The sequence below is a fragment of the Cokeromyces recurvatus genome, assembly GCF_025118155.1.
Source record: "Cokeromyces recurvatus strain NRRL 2243 chromosome Unknown BX663scaffold_1, whole genome shotgun sequence".
Taxonomy (NCBI): domain Eukaryota; kingdom Fungi; phylum Mucoromycota; class Mucoromycetes; order Mucorales; family Mucoraceae; genus Cokeromyces; species Cokeromyces recurvatus.
In genome coordinates this window covers 2,092,023-2,112,308 of record NW_026251387.1, presented here as the reverse complement: position 1 = coordinate 2,112,308, position 20,286 = coordinate 2,092,023, and the positions used below count along the sequence as shown (strand labels likewise).

The window sequence follows — 20,286 nt, the reverse complement described above, 5'->3', positions numbered from 1 at the left end:
CATCAGAATTAGTATAAACAGTCTTCATATAATTATCAAAAAACATTATCTAAAAGAAGTCAGTAAAAAAGTTTATATTCTATATTTGTCCATCTTCATACTCTCAGTTGCCTGTCTCTCCTCCTGGTATCAACCGGATTGATCATGCTCTTAACTGTCTCCCTCTTGTTGCTTCCTCTGGCCCCCCCTCCTTTCTGGTCGGTTCTACTTTCTTGGCTGTACGTGGTTGATACCCTAAGTCACCCGTCAGCCCATATGGCTCCTAATCCCGATCCTGGTGATTTATGGTTGTCTGTTTCTTGTTTTCGTCGCTGATGAAATGTTTCTTTTTGTTTTCTAATTGCATCTCCACGGAGGTAAGTGCGTATCAAAGTTCCCATCCGTTAGTTGTACCTTTAGATCATCAAGTATACAAATTAGTCTATTGTTTCTTTTTTCCCTTTTCCCTTCCCTTGTTCGTTTTCTCAGGGGGGTTTTTATACTTTTCTTTTGTATATATTGTTTTTTTATATATAATTTGTTCATGTAATTTGGCTAATGCTCTATAGAGTGCCCATAAAGGAACTGCATTAATGGACAAAATTAAATCATGTCTTTTGACAATTATATCTTTATTATATCTTTGTGTAATCGGCAATTTCTTTTTTTTTTGTGGCCGACAATGTCCACTAGCCGGACTGTATACAAAGTAAACATAGTTAGCATAGTGCAATTTGATATAACGTTTACTGTGCCTATGTATAAAGACACAATATTATCATATTACATAAAGTTACTCCAACGAGTCGAATTGACTATTTATTTATTTATTTTTAGCTTCTGGAATAATAGACGTTGTTCATTTCAAGTAAGCTTTAGTAAAGACGAAGATGTCGAAAAATGTTCTTGGTAGACATAGTGTATTATAAATTTTGCTATCTAGTTTTCGCTTTGATTAATTCGCTATGATGTTTTCGATGCCCCCTATTCTTACATCCTTCGTAGACTTGATCAGTAAATTAGTCGTCTATTCAAAAAAGAAAGGAAGAAAGGAGTGATTCATTTTAATCGTATCAAACATAGTAGAACTGTGCCGTATCGATGGCTCCTTTAATTATGTCTTTATCATATGCAAATGATGTCGCGTTAATAGCTACATTGGATAAGACGCTCTCTTTTCTACAGACGTGTAAAAAAAAAAAAAAAAAAAAAAAAAAAAAAAAAAAAAAAATTTATAGTCAACGTTTAGGATATCAATGAAATCCTACCACTAAATATATTGCTGTTACTCTTTCAATTTATGATCAAACTCGCATACTCTATGGCATACCCTTAACCCTGTGCAAATTCTTTTTTTTTTTTTTTTTTTTTTTTGTTTCTTGTGACTTTATAAAGACGACTGTCGGACTTACGTGTCCCTAGAGTAGAAAAAAAAAACTTTTTTCTTGTGATAAGCTTCTTTTTTCTTTTTCACTTAAAGACATATTAGAATTAATTAATATGGGTGTTACGTAAATAATGAAAGCTGTTAAATAATCTTTAATGATACACATCATTGATATTTATATATAAAACTCTTTTTTTTTCATATAAATATAAATATTTTAGTGTTGAAACTATTGCTCCCGGTGATGGAAAGAACTTCCCTAAGAAAGGTGACAGAGTCACCATTCACTATGTTGGTACCCTTGAAGACGGTACTAAGTTTGATTCTTCTCGCGACCGTAACTCCCCTTTCCAATGCACTATTGGTGTTGGTCAAGTTATTAAGGGTTGGGATGAAGGTAAAAAAAAGGAAACAAAACAAAAAAAAATATGCATTTATGAAGTGTATTTATATAATTTTTTTTTAAAAAAAAAAAAAAAAAAAAAGGTGTCCCTCAATTGTCTATCGGTCAAAAGGCTAGATTGACTTGTACTTATGATTATGCTTATGGTGAACGTGGTTACCCTGGTCTTATTCCTCCTAGAGCTACTTTGATTTTTGACGTTGAACTTTTGAAGATCAACTAAAAATTATCCATTTAAAATAAAATAAAACATGAAAATAAAAAAAAAATAAAAAAATGTGTTGGTTGGTTGGGTGGGTGGGTGATATATAGGTTATTATAACATGATAATACGTAAGCCACCGAAATCACCAAATGAATGTTTAAAGTCTTTACCAGGACAAGCCATAAACATTTGTGATTTAGATATATTTAACTGTCTAGATATAGAATCTACAGTTTCAGGACTAAATTCACCTTGAATAAATATCTAGAAAGAATGATTAATTGAAGACTATAAATATAAATAGATTGCATTATCTTTACTAGATCAATTTGAATCTTGGGATAAATTTGATCCAACATATGATGATGTGCCTCTAAATGGTCAGGTATATCATTTAAATGTTGATATAGATGAATAAACTTGATTTGACCCGCATCTTCATTCTTTTTTATGTATTGTATGGCTTTGTTCATTACATGAGGCTCGTCTGTCTTCAAAAAGAATACTATTGGATTCTTTCTTATTTTCTTTATATGAACCTGTATAAAGTACTCTATCTTTTCTGATAAATGAGGGTAATATTTATGTAATAAATCCATTTGACTGAATAACCAATAGCAAAGTTTCCATAGCCAACAACGTTTCAACATCGATAATACCACCACTAAAACTACGATAAAGTATATAACAAAATATTCTGCAATCATAGGATTGATTATAATATTGCCAATTAAACTTGCTAGTAAAATAAGACAGGTCAAGAGTACAGTTGGAAGGGATACTTTAGAAAGCCGTGGCAAACGATTCCTTTTGTATTTAATCATAATATTTGCAAAAGTAAAGGTAGATAAGCTGCCTAAGAAAGCCACTGCAAATACGCCAGATAAGGAACTTGTATCCCCTCCTACAATTGAATAAAGTGTGATACTTAGAATTAAGAAAATAAGAATAATGTATTGATAAGAGCCTGTGAATCGATTTCGGTTCAAGAAGAACTGGGGTAAAATACCATCACTTGCCATTCGTTGTACTAAACCAATAGCTCCAATAAGTCCAGTCAAGACACCAGCACATAATACAATCACTGCGTCTATCATAATCCAAAGACGTAACCAGCGATGTCCACCAGCTGCATACTCTCCTAATATAGATACTGCATGAGCTGCATTCTCTTGAATAATTGGAATGGGGACTAAGACGGTAACAAAGAGTGTCATGGGTGCATTCAAAGCTAATAAAAATCGAAACATATTATCCATGACTTTAGGAAATGTTCCATGACTTAAATCTTCAATATAATTTTCAGCAGACTAGAATATACATACATGCATACATACATACACATACATTAAATTAATATGTATACAGATATAACGTACATAAACTCAAATTTTCATCTTACTTCAAATCCAGTGACGCCTAATAACCCAATACAAACACCTTTTACAATCATCAAAATAGGACTTGTACCTGGAGGATTAGCTATCTTTGTCCAATTATCAATTAAAGTTTCATTCCCATTTTTCCCCCACATAATGATACTTGTCATCATCACAACAGCCATAGTGATTAGATGTAAAGAAAAGATAGAAAGTGTTAGTGTAGATGACTCCCTTAAGCCTAATAAACAGATTAACGAAAAAAGTATCAAGATGACAATGGTCAATACAAATGGTGTTAGTTTTTCAGGTAGAGTAACTTCTGCTGCTAGATAAGCACTTGCGGTTGATGCTGATACAACGCAAGTTGCTAGATAATCCAGAATCGAAAGACATGCAGCAACTGCAGCTGTGGACTTTGATGTAGAATTCAACATAGCATTGTAAGTTCCTCCATTTAGAGGCATAGCTGTAGCTACCTCAGTGATAATACGTTTCATTGGATACATCAGTAGTGCAACAAGTAGCATTGAAATTGGAGCATATTTTCCTGATTGTAGCACACAAGGACCAATAGAATATAAAACAGAGGCAATCAAGTCATTACCAGCAATAGATGTCGCTCGCCATTGTCCAATAGTTACTTTTTGTGTTAATTCCTTTTTAGAAGTTTCAATATCTGATGGATCAATTTCAAGATAGTATGTACTTCCCCATCTTATGCATAATACGTTAAAATTTTTAACAACTTTTTTTTTTAAATTTATACATCATTGTTATTACCCCGCAAACTCCCAAGCATTACTCAAATTTGGATATCTAGAGGGCACATTTGACCACTTTAATAATGCTCCTCTTGAATTCTGATTTCGTTGAATCTGATGAAATTCTGATTCTGCAAAAGAAGGAGGAAGTTGTACTAATTACATTAAAAGTACATGCTCAAAATCAATGTCAAAATGAGGCAAGATCATAAACATAATTCTTACAAGTAGAATATTTTTCTTTTCCATTTTCTTTAATCGAAACAGTTTCATTATTTACATTTGCGCAATGACCACTTGTACTAGGTAATGCGCTTTTTTTTTCTTCCATTATAAGATAATTTTTATTTTTTTAAAAAAAAACAAGAAGCAAGAAGAAAACAGTCAGTATGAAAAATTGATCTTAAAATTTTTTAATAATAATTAATGTTTCATGTATAGAAAAGTGAAGTTTAATTTAAAATAGTATTTGTAGATCAAAAAAAAAATTATTCTGTTTTTAATTAACAGTAGTTTTTTGTACCTTTTTTTTTTCCTACTAGTAGCAATGTTTGTTTTTAAAATGTTCAAATAACTATAAAATAATATAGATTATAATAATGTATTGACTATTGTTATATTATATCGACAATTATATAATAATATAAAGTTTCTGTAAATGCGACTTACATCAAGTCAATAAGTTAAGAGAAAATATGACTAGAATAAAAAGATTAAAACTGTTAAATATAAGAAACTGATATACATTTCTTTAAATAATATGTCAGGTCCGTTATATGAAAATTAAATAGGTATAATGATCAACTAGCTATACGTTGCTTTTATTATATAATAACTAGAATAAACAACCTTTTCTTTTGTAAATAATTATTAATTTCACATCTAAAGAATACCCTCTTTAACAGTATTTCAATTTGATCGTCAGAATTTTGTTGTTATATTAGTCATTCTGGTTAATTACAAACACTTTGTCTTATGCTATAATTATTATAAATACGACAGATTACAAAATAAAAGAATAATTTAGCATAACTGAATTATACTGATGCCTACCAAAAAAAAAATACTTTCTCAAACGAGAAAGAAAGTTACGCCTCATAGGGGGCTCGAACCCCTGACATTGAGATTAAAAGTCTCACGCTCTACCAACTGAGCTAACAAGGCTTGGTTGTTAGCAACTTTTTAAAGTATATCATAAGATATTACCTTCCAAATTTGGAAAGAAATCACGTGACTGTCCGGTCATGTCCGGTAATATTAGTTTTAATTTATTTTCTGGTTTATTAAAATAAAAATAACAGTGTTGTCAAAATTCCTAAAAGTGCTAGAAACATAGCTATAGCTTGTGTTTGTTTACGCGAAACTTTTGGTATTGTGTTTATAAATGTTCAAATTACTGATTATGCGATTCCATTCAGATAAAAATAATACAACCTAAACCTCGGCCGACTTTATTGAGATTTGCATTAATTGAAATCCATAATGTATTTCTGCATATCAAATTTATGAAATGTTATAAATATGTATATGAGACTACATTGCGTCGACAAATACTATTCTTTCAAATTTCAAATGGCATTTATTATGTTCTTGAAATGTCTATTTATTATTCTGATATGCTACTTTTAAGGAGTTATGAACGTAAAAGTATAAGCAACACACAATTTATTTACTGTTTATTTGTTTTAATTTACATTAAAGCCTTTCATCATGCACGTTAAATCCTAGAAGAATAAATATTATTAAAAATGCATAAAGGAATAAAGAAACTCAAATTTCTAGCAATATTAAATAATAGACATCATTGTTGTATAAGGTATTTATTAAGCTCACTCTTTTTTTTTTTCTAAACAAATAATAAAAAAGTCTATAGTGTATTTACAAGGTACAAACATGTCAATTAATCAGTTTTTCTTTCTATCTAATTCCTGATAACGAGGAGGCTCCTGACCTAATATTTAATTAATTAACAAATTCACATTTGCTTGTCTATTTTATTAATTTACCAGGTTGAGATCTTAAACAGGCCAAAAATAAACTAAATGGCTCTGAGACATTTAATGGCCATTGAGACAATCCTTCTAGTACATCTTCAAGATGGCTGTTACATCTATGCTGCTTTGGTGTTTTGTTTGATGCATCACTGTGTTTATTAAATATAAATTTATCCTTTTCATCATTTGACATATTGGTATTGTTTAAATTATAGGAGAATAACTTCTTATAGCTGTTACCCCGGCTCTGGTTCAGTTTTATCCAACTTTTTATATAATTCAGTCAAATCTAAGCTCCTCTTATAGTAATTTTTCTCTCTCTCTTTTTTTTTTTTTTTTTCTTTAAATCGAAAATATTAGTAAATGAGTGTAAGATGTATAAGTAAAAACTTAATAGTTTATCAAAGCAGAATTAATAAAAAGTAAACGTGTATATATCTAAATATATATAGTCCTTTAATCCTACAACCTTTAATGTCAATGAGTTTGATAATATAGTAAAAACTTTTTATGAAGGAATGAATAATTCTGTGGTATATTCAAAATGAGAAAGACATTTTTTTTTATATACACTAATCAAGTAAAATTACATAATTAGAGACAAGAAGCACAGACTATTTTGACAGAATTTCAAAACAATCCAGATTCATGGCTAGTAGCCGATCAAATTCTTGAGCAATCAAACAATATACAAGCAAAAGTAATATGCATATATGTATTAAAACATGCCTTATTAACTAGTATAAAACAAGCAGTTTTTAGCGCTTGGAATATTGGAAGAGTTTATTAAAGTAAAATGGAACTTACTTCCTATAGAACAACGATTAAGTAAAGTATTTTTTCTCTCTAAAAAAAAAAAAAAAAAAAAAAAAAAAAAAAAAAAAAAAAAAAAAAAAAAAAAAAATGCATAATATACATATTAATTAACATAAACAGCAATGCGAAATTATGTTGTCAAATATATGATTGATTTTATTACTTCTACTACATCTAAGCCACATCAAGCAGCTTTTTTAAATAAACTTGATCTTGTACTTGTTCAAATATTAAAAAAAGATTGGCCTCAATATTGGCCGACATTTATTCAGGAAATAGTTAACTCAAGCTCAATAAATACGAACCTTTGCGAAAATAACATGAAAATATTAAGATTTTTAAGGTAATACAATATGCGTGCAAGTATCTATGCTTGTTATTAATAATAAGTATTGTTACAGTGAAGAAGTATTTGATTATTCTATTGATTTTATGACGATAGCCAAAAAGACTAAACTAAAAAATCAAATGGCAAATGAATTTGATTCTGTATTTGATCTATGCAAACGTATACTATCATCACCAAATCAAAGGATATCATTAATACTTGCAACTTTGGAAACTTTACTTAAACTATTAAGTTGGATTCCTATACAATTTTTATACCAACAGCAACAAGATTTACTCGAAATATTAAATTCAAATGTAAGATATATACAGTTACGTACCAATATACACGCACGTACATATACATGTTTTGCTCATATTCCTCTTTAACAAAGATTAGAGGCAACTCATCTATACAAAGAAATCTATCTTTTCAATGTTTAATAGAAATAATTAATAATTTGAATTCAATCACCAATACTTCACCCTATAATGACATGATTCTTTCTATCTACAACATGTTTTATAGAGAAATGATTAACATTATGCCAGTGAATTCAGTAGATACTATAATTCAGACCTTTGAGGAATCAAATCAAGAAACTCAAGACTTTATAAAAACTGTAGTTACCTTTTTTACGACTATTTTTTCTAAACATAGAAAATTGATTGAAGCCAATGATAATAGCAATAATAGTATCCAAGTCGTTTTATTCAATTATCTATTAAAAATATCACGTATTCCTGATAGAGAAATTTGGAGAATTTGCTTAGAATATTGGAGCGAATTAGCAAATGATATCCTCCAGGAACAGCAAACATCAAGTTATTATTATGATATTTTAAAGCAGCTTGGATTAGTTATGATTGATAATATGGTAAAGCCGGATAAGGTACTTGTGATTGAAAATATTGATGGGGAAATCACTAGAGAGTTTATTAAACAAAGTGATACAACATCATTATCAAAAACAACACACCATGTATTTAAACTTCTGACTAGAATTGATCCAATTTTTATTCATTCTCTCTTACATGAACAACTCAATCAATTGCTAGTTACAAATATATCTTGGTCTTGGGATTCACTCTTTCGTATATGCTGGGCTATAGGTGCATCATTAGGTGCTACTGATAAGTGCTCAGAAAATAGGTTTCTTGAAGCTATTTTAATTAATAATTTATTACCATTATTACAACAACAACAACAGGAAGGAAACCATAACAATAATGATTTAGATCAGGAATGGGTAGTTGCCTCTTGTGTCTTGTATATTGTTGGTCAATGTCCATATTTTATGAAATCACACTGGGATTTTACGTTCTTTATAATACAAAAAATTTTCATTTACCTGCGACAACCAACTCAATCAGGTATAAAAGAAATGGCATGCGATGCATTTTTAAAGATAGCCGAAGGTTGTGGAGAGGAATTATCAATACCGCATCAGTTAACTACAACTACAATGATGCCTTCTGTTTTGGAAATGGTATTATCTGATTTAAAAGTACTAACAATTCAACTAGAGTCACAGCAGGTAATAAACCGCCCCCCTCCCGATTTATAAATATTGTATCGACTTATTACTGTATATAGTTATGTATATTATATGAAGCCATTAGCACTCTAATTTCTACAAGTACTTTAAGTTTTCAAATGAAGCAACATTCTTTTAACTTATTGATGGAGATGCCAAACGAGACGGTAAATAAGAATAACAATGATAAAAAAAAAGAAAAGAAAACTAATAACGTAAGTAATCCATATTTTTATAGTTAAAAAAGACCTCTATTTCCTCAATCAGGATTATTATAAATATGCTTCGTGTTAATATAGCTACATGCAAACGAATCGGTTCTGTTCTTTTTCAAAATCAAATTCAAACCATAGCTCCTACATTATTTCATTATTATGAGCTGTCGAGTCAAGCAATTAATCTCGTAAATAACAATAGTGATACAAATAGCCAGCACATAATGATTAGACAACTAGTTTTAAACCTGTTTGAAACTTATTTTCTTTCTACTGATAATAAGCTTAAATGCCTTGAAGAAGAAGATAAAAAACTTATATCTAATTTGATACAAGTTGTCTTTGCTGATTATATAAATGCAACTACAGTTCCAGAAAAAAGAGAAGCACAATTGTTAAGTTTATTGACAAGTTTAGTTGAAAAATTAGAAAATGTATGTAAATAAGAGATAAACCTTTAGAACTTACAGAAGTTTTGCTAATATATGCATACTATATTAATAGCTTCCAATTGTATGGCCAGATTTCCTTAAAGAAATGATCGATATCGAATATATTACAACATTACCAATGATTACTTCAAATTTTGTCGATTTTCCTGAAATCAGACATGAGTTCTATCGATTATTATATGCTTTGAACACGAAATACTTTATAGGTATGTTAGGAAACATAAAAATAATGAACTGTAGAGTAAACAATAGTATTAGAATTATTTCAAATGTCTCCTGAGTTGTTTCAACTCAATATTGACAGTATTTTATGGGGAACAAAGCATACAACAAAAGAAATTTCAGAAATAGCTTTACAAACATGTTTACACATCATTAATTACGCCTCGCAGATGGAAGATGAAGATATTTCGAGTCAATTTTTTGAACTATATTATGTAAAAATATTAACGAGCATTTTAGAAATATTGGTTGATCCTGACTGTAGAAATGGTACTATAAATAATGTACTATTTACTGTTTATAAAATGAAGTTTCTTACATTTTATTCAATAGCATTCAATTTTCAAAGTGAAATTCTTTCTAGAATGCTAGAATTAGTACAAGAAGGTGAAATCTATACTCGTGTCTTTGATCCTAATCAGGTTTCAGATCCACTTATGTCAAACGTTGAATTTCTTCAACAATATGTGCTAAACTTATTATGTTCAGCATTTCCTTTACTTCAAAAGTAAGTTTTATTATTATTATTTTAGCTTAATCTATTATTACAATTATTCATAACATTCAAATAGAAATCAAATTGAAGTATTAGTAAAGGGAATGTTTGAGTATAGTGGTGATTTACAAAGATTTCAAGATGATATACGTGATTTTTTGATTGATATAAAAGAGGTGGGTGAAGCACGTGAAGGTGAGCAACGTGCAGAAGACGAGTTAAATGCTGAGTTGGACCTATTAAGGAACCTATAATAATTATACACATATATATATTTTATTATAAAATAAACAAAAATGATTACAACAGTTTTTATTAATCTCTTAACGACGAGATCGTTTGCTATAATGATCATCTTGATGTGAAGAAGAGTCTCTATCAGTTTGATGTCTCTTCCGTCTATTATATGAAAGATATGTTAGTTTTTCTTCTTCTTTACATTTATTCAAACTTACGAATCAGAACGACGATCATCAGAATCATCTCTATCTCTATCTCGTCCTTTATCCCGTCCACTATCACGATCGCGATCGCGACCTCTTTCTCTATCTCTTTCTCTATCACGATCACGGTCGCGTCCACTGTCTCTGTCTCTGTCTCTTTCTCTATCACGATCACGTTCGCGTCCACTATCTCTATCTCGGTCACGATCTCTATCTCGGTCACGGTCTCGACCACTTTCTCGACTATTGTTATTATCACGACTTCCATCTCGGCCATTACTACTACCATCTCTTCCACTTCCTCCAGAAGTTCCACGCCAATTAGGAGTAGATTGTCCACCTCCACTACTATTATTTCCTGTGTTTCGTTGTATTTGCGATCGTCCTCCATTACCATTATTTACAGCACCTCCACTCCTCACTGGGGATCTTCCAGAGTTATTTCCGCCTCTAAAATCACTATTATCAAAGCCCATTGGGGGAACACCATGTAAATTTGGATTAAAGAATGGCATACCCATAGGGCCTCCAGGCATATCAGGAGGGAACATGTTCATTGGCATACCCCCTGGTCCTCCTGGAAACTCCATAGGGAATATACCTCCTTCATCCATGGATGCAATATTACCATCTGTTGAGTTTATCCTATATTAAATCCATTATTAACCTTATTCTTTCTATTTAAACAAACAAAAAAAGAAAAAAAAAAGAAACTTTACATTTCATTTCCACCATCACGCTCTTTACCATCTCCATTTTTTTGTCTATTGTTCATCGACATATTCCTAACGGCGCCTCTTACATTGAAATTACCTGTATTTCTATTATTTCTCATAGCAGGATTACCGCCTGCTTGAGGTGGAGGCATGCCCATTGGTAAACCCATCATAGGGTTAGGCATACCAGGCATAGGCATAGGCATAGCGCCTTCCATCATATTGGGGGGCATCATCATACCCATTGACATAAATTCACTCATATCTATATCACCCATCAACTAATTAAAAATAAAATGAGTAAATAGATACCCTCTGCAATATAATACATAAAAACTGTTTACTTTTTTGTTTTCTCTTAGCATCTTTTGTTTAGCACAATAGGCTCTCCATGTTATTTCGTTAAAACCATAGTTAAAATAGTCTGTAATATCTGCACCAGGCTTTCTCCATGGTTTATCCTCTACATTATCCAAATCAACTTCAGTAATAGGTTGACCATTGTATTCACCTACAGCTTCAATATTAATGCCTCTTTGTGCGGATTTTGTTCCTGCATTATTAGCATTAGTTGTGGTATTGGATATTTGTGTTGTCGAAGATTTTATTTGTTGACCAGGCTTAATATTTACAGGTGTATCATTATTCTCTGCAGAGTCCTTCTTTTCTCTAATATGTTATATAAGCGTATGAAAAAAAAAAGTGAAAAATAATGGTATTGTTTTACCCTTGTATTTTATCCACTTCATTTTCTTGTTGAGGCTCCTCTTCTGGTTCTAAGATAATCTCAAGATCCTAAATAATAAATGCACATAAGTATTGAGTAATTATATCATGTAATATTTTGTACATCATCACTATCTTCTTCTTCTTCGTCATTTTCTTCATCTTCTTGATCATCCTTTTGTATATCTTGTAGGTTTTCATCTAAATCTTGCTCACTTATATTATTCATCTCTTCTACTTCTGATATTATTGGACTTTTCAATGTATTTGCTGTATTTTGTACTTTACTTGATTCATCTTCTTTTCTAAAAATGAAGTGAATGTCAATAAATTATTAAAATATTAACATTAAATAAATCAACTTTACTGCTCAGTACTATATATATAGTTAAATAAAGTTTAGTAATGCATACTAAGAAATAAGAATTTAATTGTACATACTCTTTAGCATCGTTATCCTCATATAAATCATAAAGATCATCGACGTCTAATAAAGTTTAGTAATGGGGGGAAAAAAAAAGCATAATTAATTACGCGACTAATTAAATAACTTCATTAAAGTTATAGGTATATTCACCATCTTTTATATCCAAATTAATAGGTGCCTTATTCTCTACTTCAGAAGTACCATATAGGAACTCGTCATCTTCATCTGTTAAATGACTCATCGTTATAAGTGACAGGTAGATAAAAAAAAAGTAAAGCAAAAAAAAAAACAAATAAATAAAAAAAGTATACACTATTTCCGGAAATTATTCGTTCATAAAAAAATAAAAATTTCGTTCACAAAAAAATTAAAAAATAGTTCACAAAAAGATTTTAAAATTCATTCGTTTTTAATGAACGAAATAAGCGAAATATTAAACTGGCTTTCGATTCAAGCAATCATTAAACTTATCAACAGAGTAGCGGCAGAAACCTTGAAGGTCACTGAGCAAAATATTGTTGCATGAATCTCGGATTCTTGATGTCATTGTCTCTTCCTCCAATAACCTTTCTCGCTTAAGTTTACTTTTGACTACTGACCAAAATTGTTCAATAGGGTTCAATTCAGGTGAGTAAGAAGGAAGATATATGCAACGATATCCACGACCTTCAATATACTTCTGTATATCTTCGTGTTTATGAATGGGGGCGTTATCCATTACCAGATAATAGTCCTTAAATTTTGGATGTAAATCCATGACATCCAAACAGCTAGCAATGAAGTTAAAATAATGACCAGTAACTGTGCCCCCTTTCGTTGCTTGTTTAGGAACAGGTTTACTTCCCTCTGCTTTTCTTTTTTTATTTGGAGCCTGAATTTTTGGTCGTCTTACTCTAATATTAATTACGCCATGTGCACATATGGCTCCTAGTATAGTTGTTGTTTTTGCCCTAGTTTTAGGTACAACAACTACAGCCCTTTTTCCTTTTCTAGACCAAGCTACTGATCTCTTCATGTTAATATGAAACGCAGCTTCATCTATGAAAACGCAATTGCTGAAATAATCCATATCAGTTTCAAGTATCTTTTTCACCCAGTGGCACCGCTCCTCAATTTTTTCAGGACTATTTCTTTCTATTGAGTGGAAATGAGCTCGTTTAAGGGTGATATTGCATTTCTTGGTTACAAAGTTATGAACTGCTGATTTTTTTATTTCAATACCGGGGAATTGACTAGTGAGACCTTCTATCATTTCTTCCAATGTAGAAGATGACTTTTCGTCAATGAAATTGATCAGAAACTGTTTATGTTTCTCTGTAAGAATAGGAGGTCTACCAGCTTTTCTACCACTTCCAGTTTGTCTCAGACTCATTTCTTCATCCCCAGCAAGCTCTGCTTTCTTTTTCCAAGTTTGTGCCGTACTTTGAGGCACTTTTATTTCCTCAGCAGCGGCACGTACACTCATCCCTTTCTCATAAATAAGGTAAAAAAAGTAGTTTTTGACTTCAGGCTTATAAGTTCGATATGTTCTTTTATTTTCATTGTTATCTTTTTTTTCTTCGTCCTTCGTAACCACTTGTTCAATCTTGGCAGGTTTTTCAGGTGGCTTCAAGTCCAAGTACGTGTCGTAATTAGTAACATCCTCAAGAGGATATTCTAATTCATCAACTTCCATCTCAAGAACTGCAACTGGTTCGCCTTCTTCATTGCGAAGGTTTCCTTTACCATCTTCATGTATAAATTGGTCCATTGTTAAAAAAAAATTATTTTCGAAAAATGAACGAGATTATTTCCTGCGAGTAATCAACTTTAAAATCTTTTTGTGAACTATTTTTTAATTTTTTTGTGAACGATTTTTTATTTTTTTTTTAATGCATTTTTTTTTCTTTTGTGAACGAAATTTTTATTTTTTTATGAACGAATAATTTCCGGAAATAGTGTACTGTACACTACTTTTTTCTATAATAACAGTCACAAACAATGGTTATTCATAATTAGATGGAACAGTTTCCTTATTATTTTTTGCATAAACCAAACAATCAAACACTATCTTTCATTATACATTTAAAATATACATCTTTATTATTAACCAAATTTAAATCCAATGATCATACTGAAAAACTACATACCAAAATTGCTCGGCGTGAAGGCTCTTTAAAAAGTTAAAAAAAGTTAAAAAACCTTTAATGGGCTCAAAAAAAAAAGGAAAGAGCTTTTCATTATATAGTACTTTTGTTAACTCTTTCATTTCAACTTTTAGGTTTTCTCGATTTTATTTGTTGTATTCCTTCATTTTAGCCTGTTGTATTTGAATATTTCAACTTTTTGAGCTTTTTTTTTTTTTTTTTTTTTTTTTTTTTTTTTTTTTTTTTTTTTTTTTTTTTTTTTTTTTTTTTGTTCCTAAAACCTAGAAGTAATTATATATATCATTTTGATAAACACGAGGAGAGTTTGACTTCTTTCCTTAATAAGAATCCTTTAACCAGCAATGAGCAACTTATGAATCAATTAGCTGCTAGTTTTAATGGCTTAAACATAAAAAAAAAAAAAAAAAATAACAGCACTTTACAATTCCATATGGAGTAATATGAGGCTTATATTTAAAAGGTCTGCATTTCATAGTATCAAAAGAGGCTATTCAAGTTGAATAGCAACTAAGTAGTAAATGTAGACAACTCATGTATGAACTTTCTCAGAAACTATATCTTTATTGATGAATCTGGCTTACATACTAACATGATTTCAAATAGTGCTTAGACTCATAAATGTGAAGCACGAGTAGCTAAAGTTAAGAATAACAGGACCATTTTAGGTACAGTCCCAGTTTTTGCAATTGTAGTAAACACTATTTTAAGATCTTTGAGTGTAACTAGCACTCTAATTGTTCCTGTAGTTACTAACAAAAAAAAACAGAGTGAAAGTTTGACAATAGAAAGGTTATTCAGGTGAAGTCAAAAGGGACTACGACTGACTACTATCCATCTTTTTTTTTTTTTTATAGGGGGATTATGAATATTAGTTAAAGTTTTAAATACACACAGATTTCATGTTTTTATCATGAATAACATTCCTTTACACAAACAAGTTGATACAAAAGAATTTCTAGTAAAAAAAAAAAAAAAAAAAAAAAAAAAAAAAAAAAAAAAAAAAAAAAAAAATTGCAGTTGCACATTTGCAGATTTCCTATCTAAACCATACAAAACAAAGAAGAAGCATTTGTAGAAATGTACGCTAATATGTATTTAATGTGTTGAACTGCAATATAGTATATAGTTGTACTGATCATTATTGATGAACTTTTCTTTATAAGCACATGTCTTTCTACAAAGAAAAAAAAAAGATTGAATTAAATTATTTCTATGGGCTAATAGATTTTGAAGCATGAATAATAAAAAGGAAAAAAAATAATGTTAACTTGATGTCCCTAAAGCTTAAAGAGAAGAGAAGCGTAAGTTTATTAACCTGAATACAATAATTTATAATCAGTCGGCCAAGATTTGGTAAGTCTGAAGTGAATACTATTTCTAATTGTATTGCTGACTCACTTCTATATCCGTCGTTTAATTAGTTATGTATCAGATTTTCTATTTTAGAAAAAAAAAATATTATTTTTGTACTTATCAAATCAAAATACGAGTGCATAATAACCTGGGGTAAATTCAATATCGATTTGACCCCGCGTTTGGAGAAGACACCATAGCCAGGGGTATTTTATATCATATGCAAATTGTTAAAATTGCATTACAAAAAAAGATAAAATAAAGAGACTCCAAAGGTCACTATTTTTAAGGTTTTTAACTTGGAAATAAATTTTTTATTCGAATACAAAGGCTCTTTAGGATATTTTTTTTTAAAAAAAGGCCCTTTTTAAAGTATATAAATTTTGATTTTAAATATAAAAAAGATATAATATTACAAAAAAATCATAAACATGTTGGTGTAAAAAAAAATAAAAAAATAAAAAGCGGCAGTTACATTAAATAAACTGATTTGAAGAAAAGAACTACTTGGCTTTTTAGTACTTCTTACCGAACATCCAGACTTGAAGGTAATCATAACCAGACAAGACACCAGCACCAGCAATAGCACGAAGAATGTTAGCACCAGCACCCTTGAAGAGAGACTTAGTACCTTCCTTGGCAACAATTTCACGGAAAGCGTGAAGAGAAGAATCGTACTTAACGGCAGAACCGGAAGTCATCATCATACGACGACGAACGGTATCAATAGGATAAGAAGCTATATTACATAAGAATGATAAGTACACAAATGTAAACCATGAAAAATAAAACCCAAAAAAAAGAAAATAAATTTAACTTCCACCCCTGAATTTAAAAAAAAAAAAAAAAAAAAGGTAAACCACTTACCAAGACCAGAACCAGTGGTAACAGCCCAACCAAGAGCGAAGGAAGCCCAGAAGGAATCCTTAAGATTACCAGGAAGCATAGGCTTAATAGAATCGTAAAGACCGAAGTAAAGACCACGGTAAACGATAATACCAACACAAGAAATGTTGAAACCACGGTAAAGACCAGAAATACCATCGGACTTCAAGGTCTTTCTGTAAACATCAATCAAACCATTGAATTGACGTTCACCACCCTTCTTGGCAGATTTAGCATCGTTGGCAAGACGAGTACGAGCATAATCCAAAGAGTAGACGCTATCAAAAGAAAAAAAAAAGAAAAATATGAATGAATGTACGAGGTTGGATCCATATTAGACACTTACAAGAAAAGGGATGCGGCACCAGCAGCACCACCAGAAGCCAAGTTACCAGCGAACCAAGCCCAGTAACCATCTCTGACCTTATCTCTGTTGAACATACGCTTGAACTTATCCTTGAAGGCAAAGTTCAAAGCTTGAGTAGGGAAGTAACGAATAACGTTAGCAGTGTTACCTCTCCACAAAGAGATAGCACCCTCATCCTTCAAGGTACGAGCGAAACAATCACCAATACCCTTATAAGGAGAAGAAAGACGACCTTGCTTGATCATTTCATCTTGATTTTGAATCAAAAGCTTGATACGCTCAATGGGAGCAGCAGCAGTCTTAGAGACAGCGGCAGAGACACCACCCATAAGGAAATCCTACATATTTATATATAAAAGATAGTTTAAGTATTAAGGTTATTTAATATTTTAAGAATCACACTTACGATCATAAACTTGTTGTTGTTCTTCTCAGCAGCCATTTTTATTTTATTTTTTTATTTACTTTTTAGATAAAAAGGAAAAAAAAAGGAGAGGGGAGTATATAATCTGAAAAAAGAAATTTTAAAAATGAAATAAAATTCTAAAACCTTTTTATATCCAAAAAAATAAAAAAAAATAAAATAAAAATCAAAGCCAGGGGGGGTGTAATATTTTTACACAGTCCCATTTAAACAACTTTATCACTATCACTATTTAACTGATTATTCCTATTGGGCCAAAAAAAGTGTTAATGCACAACCTGTACAAAAGCCTTTTCTAACTTTAGTAAAGTACTCAAATTATTACCTTTTTGATTTAACTTTTAAATGGAAGAAATAAATTTAACAGTATTTTTTCAACAGTGCATAAAAGATTTATTTATTTTAGGATCAATTAACAAAAGTAATCTGATCGAGTAAATAATTTTAAGTGTAAAAGAAAGTGATGGCAAGTATAGATCAGATTAAAATCACTATGTAATTTAAGTATAACTTTACTAATATAGGAATAAAAAAAACAACTAATTTATGCGTAGAGTATTTTCGATGAAGAAATGAACATAAAATGGAAATCTACTTTTTATTTTGAAGGTTGTTTTACATAAAAAAAAAAGTACATTAATGAGTTGAACAATAGATCAAGATCTGCTTACAGTTAGCTTACTATAAAAAAAAAAATGTTATGGATTACTAAGGTTTTATTGTTCCTTTAGTCAAATTTATGAAGTTCTATCCTGTAGCGGGTATAATCATTATATGTTATAATTAATAAGCATTTTGTAACTTTGTTAAATTGTTCATTTCTTTTTATAAAATTTTGTTTTTATTATATATAAATGCATGCATGTATGTATGTATAATATAGTGATGTATCTATGCCTGTATATGATAACATTATGTATTGTGTATTATAGTTGACGGAAAAGAGAGAAAAAAAAGAGAGAGAAAGAGAGAGATCATTATAACAATAATAATAAGGTAATATATTACGTATATTTCTTCTTTTTAGATAACTTATACTTGCTTCTGTCTTTTTCGAACGTTATCTTCATCATTAGAAGAAATCGAATTATTCGTGGTATTTGTGGCTGTAGTATATTCATCTTCATCATTTAACAAATTTTGAAGCATTAAACGTCTACGTCGTTTAGCAGCTTGGTTTGTATCCACCATATTTCTTAATAAATTTCCCTGTAAACCAAGATTATGGGGCCCAATAATTGATTGATGTACATGCTCAATTGATTTAAAATAACGTACAGTCTTTTTTTTTTTTAGAAAAGAGGTAATAGTTGATTAAATAAAGGAATAACTTACTTTAACGTGGAGTTCTAAGGTTGCATCTTCATCACATATAATTAGTCCTTTTGGATGCATTTGTATTGCTGAAACTGTCCACATATGATTTACACCCTCCTCTATACATTTTGCTAATGCTAAACTCTTATGTGCACCCGTAATAACTACACAGACTTCTCTAGCATCCATTACCGTCCTATATATAAAATAAATGGCTGTACCTAACATAATATGTTCAAATATTATATAACTCACGCTACTCCTACTGTTAAAGCAAGTTTGGGAACTTTAGAAACATCTCCACCAAAGAATCGTGCGTTGGCAATAATTGTTTCATATGCCAATGTTTTGACTCTAGTCCTTGATGTTAATGAAGATCCAGGCTCATTAAATGCAATATGTCCATCAGGTCCAATTCCTTTATATTTAGTTATATATTAATAAATTCCTACATTTCTTTCCCTTTTTTTTTTATTACAGTTACCGCCTAAAAATAATTCAATTCCACCTAATTTAACAATGTCTGCTTCAAACTTTGAGCATTCATTATCAAGATCTTCTGAATTGCCATCAAGTATATGTACGTTTTCTTTCTTAATGTTGACATGCTTAAATAAATGATTCCACATAAATGTATGATATGATTGAGGATGATCTCTAAAAAAGATATTAGTTAACACACACATACATATACTATTGAATCGTTTACCTTGGTAAACCAACATATTCATCCATATTAAAAGTGACGACATGTTCAAAACTTAGCTCACCTGCTTTATAAAATTCTACAAGTTTATGATAGACACCAATAGGTGAAGATCCAGTTGGTAATCCCAAAACAAATGGTCTTTCTTTAGTTGGTTTAAATTGATTAATTCTTTCTTTCACATAATACGCTATAATTAAGTAAGGTTTTGTTAAATAAATAGACATGTTGCATTTGAATAATGCTAAGAGATCTTTAAACATGAGAAATCGAATGCTATTGTACCTGAATAGGCGGAAACTTCTTCATAATCTTGCCGAATAATAAGTCGCATCGTTTTTTTTTTTTTTTTTTTTTTTTGGAGGAGGGGGATTTACGGGAATTCAAGTTAGACGTACTTGATAATTCTATAAAAAATAAAAATGTTGGTGGGTTGGACCCTGCACATATGCAAGTCACACAGCTGGTGTTATTTGTGATAAAAAATTTCAGGGCACACAGCGGTATATTATATAATTGATTATTTGTATGTATTTCTATTATGTTTGTTAAATTCAAAATTGAAACATTAAAAAAAAAATAAATAAATATACATGTA

General features: G+C 30.4%; 7 protein-coding genes and 1 non-coding gene across 8 annotated transcripts; 2 read left to right on the top strand and 6 right to left on the bottom strand.

Moving 5' to 3' along the window:
• The first annotated feature begins 1,326 nt into the window (after positions 1 to 1,326).
• Positions 1,327 to 2,097, top strand: BX663DRAFT_26674 (peptidyl-prolyl cis-trans isomerase). The gene is made up of 3 exons (XM_051521930.1): positions 1,327 to 1,490; positions 1,588 to 1,763; positions 1,853 to 2,097. Exons 1-3 carry the CDS (start codon positions 1,480 to 1,482, stop codon positions 1,990 to 1,992), a joined length of 327 nt encoding a protein of 108 aa, XP_051388260.1. The 5' UTR covers positions 1,327 to 1,479; the 3' UTR covers positions 1,993 to 2,097.
• BX663DRAFT_493632 (amino acid permease-domain-containing protein) lies at positions 1,676 to 4,489 on the bottom strand. The gene is made up of 6 exons (XM_051525384.1): positions 4,343 to 4,489; positions 4,137 to 4,272; positions 3,377 to 4,070; positions 2,295 to 3,284; positions 1,855 to 2,238; positions 1,676 to 1,765 (listed from the first exon to the last, which is right to left on the bottom strand). Exons 1-5 carry the CDS (start codon positions 4,446 to 4,448, stop codon positions 2,086 to 2,088), a joined length of 2,079 nt encoding a protein of 692 aa, XP_051388259.1. The 5' UTR covers positions 4,449 to 4,489; the 3' UTR covers positions 1,676 to 1,765; positions 1,855 to 2,085.
• A 719-nt stretch (positions 4,490 to 5,208) lies between these two features.
• BX663DRAFT_t8 lies at positions 5,209 to 5,281 on the bottom strand. Its single transcript has one exon. It is a non-coding gene; the product is annotated as a tRNA-Lys (tRNA).
• A 476-nt stretch (positions 5,282 to 5,757) lies between these two features.
• On the bottom strand, positions 5,758 to 6,368 carry BX663DRAFT_493630 (uncharacterized protein). Its single transcript, XM_051525383.1, has 3 exons — positions 6,124 to 6,368; positions 6,000 to 6,068; positions 5,758 to 5,841 (listed from the first exon to the last, which is right to left on the bottom strand). Exons 1-2 carry the CDS (start codon positions 6,302 to 6,304, stop codon positions 6,022 to 6,024), a joined length of 228 nt encoding a protein of 75 aa, XP_051388258.1. The 5' UTR covers positions 6,305 to 6,368; the 3' UTR covers positions 5,758 to 5,841; positions 6,000 to 6,021.
• Positions 6,369 to 6,474: 106 nt separating this feature from the next.
• Positions 6,475 to 10,431, top strand: BX663DRAFT_547879 (armadillo-type protein; the record flags this gene model as incomplete). The annotated part of the gene is made up of 13 exons (XM_051531039.1): positions 6,475 to 6,480; positions 6,564 to 6,644; positions 6,710 to 6,811; positions 6,864 to 6,939; positions 7,048 to 7,270; positions 7,329 to 7,572; positions 7,650 to 8,792; positions 8,852 to 8,959; positions 9,031 to 9,441; positions 9,512 to 9,665; positions 9,712 to 9,951; positions 10,015 to 10,189; positions 10,254 to 10,431. The coding sequence occupies 13 exons, from the start codon at positions 6,475 to 6,477 to the stop codon at positions 10,429 to 10,431; spliced, it is 3,141 nt and encodes a 1,046-aa protein (XP_051388257.1).
• A 1,186-nt stretch (positions 10,432 to 11,617) lies between these two features.
• On the bottom strand, positions 11,618 to 11,800 carry BX663DRAFT_425589 (Fip1 motif-domain-containing protein; the record flags this gene model as incomplete). The annotated part of the gene is made up of 1 exon (XM_051522496.1): positions 11,618 to 11,800. A coding segment is annotated over one exon (183 nt), but the record flags the coding sequence as incomplete, so codon positions are not given.
• Positions 11,801 to 16,271: 4,471 nt separating this feature from the next.
• Positions 16,272 to 17,763, bottom strand: BX663DRAFT_493597 (ADP,ATP carrier protein). Its single transcript, XM_051525382.1, has 4 exons — positions 17,648 to 17,763; positions 17,221 to 17,579; positions 16,857 to 17,152; positions 16,272 to 16,728 (listed from the first exon to the last, which is right to left on the bottom strand). Exons 1-4 carry the CDS (start codon positions 17,681 to 17,683, stop codon positions 16,505 to 16,507), a joined length of 915 nt encoding a protein of 304 aa, XP_051388255.1. The 5' UTR covers positions 17,684 to 17,763; the 3' UTR covers positions 16,272 to 16,504.
• Positions 17,764 to 18,697: 934 nt separating this feature from the next.
• BX663DRAFT_482468 (glucosamine-6-phosphate isomerase) lies at positions 18,698 to 20,022 on the bottom strand (the record flags this gene model as incomplete). The annotated part of the gene is made up of 6 exons (XM_051524432.1): positions 18,698 to 18,946; positions 19,001 to 19,178; positions 19,238 to 19,400; positions 19,467 to 19,639; positions 19,692 to 19,878; positions 19,974 to 20,022. 6 exons carry the CDS (start codon positions 20,020 to 20,022, stop codon positions 18,698 to 18,700), a joined length of 999 nt encoding a protein of 332 aa, XP_051388254.1.
• Between the last annotated feature and the right edge of the window lie 264 nt (positions 20,023 to 20,286).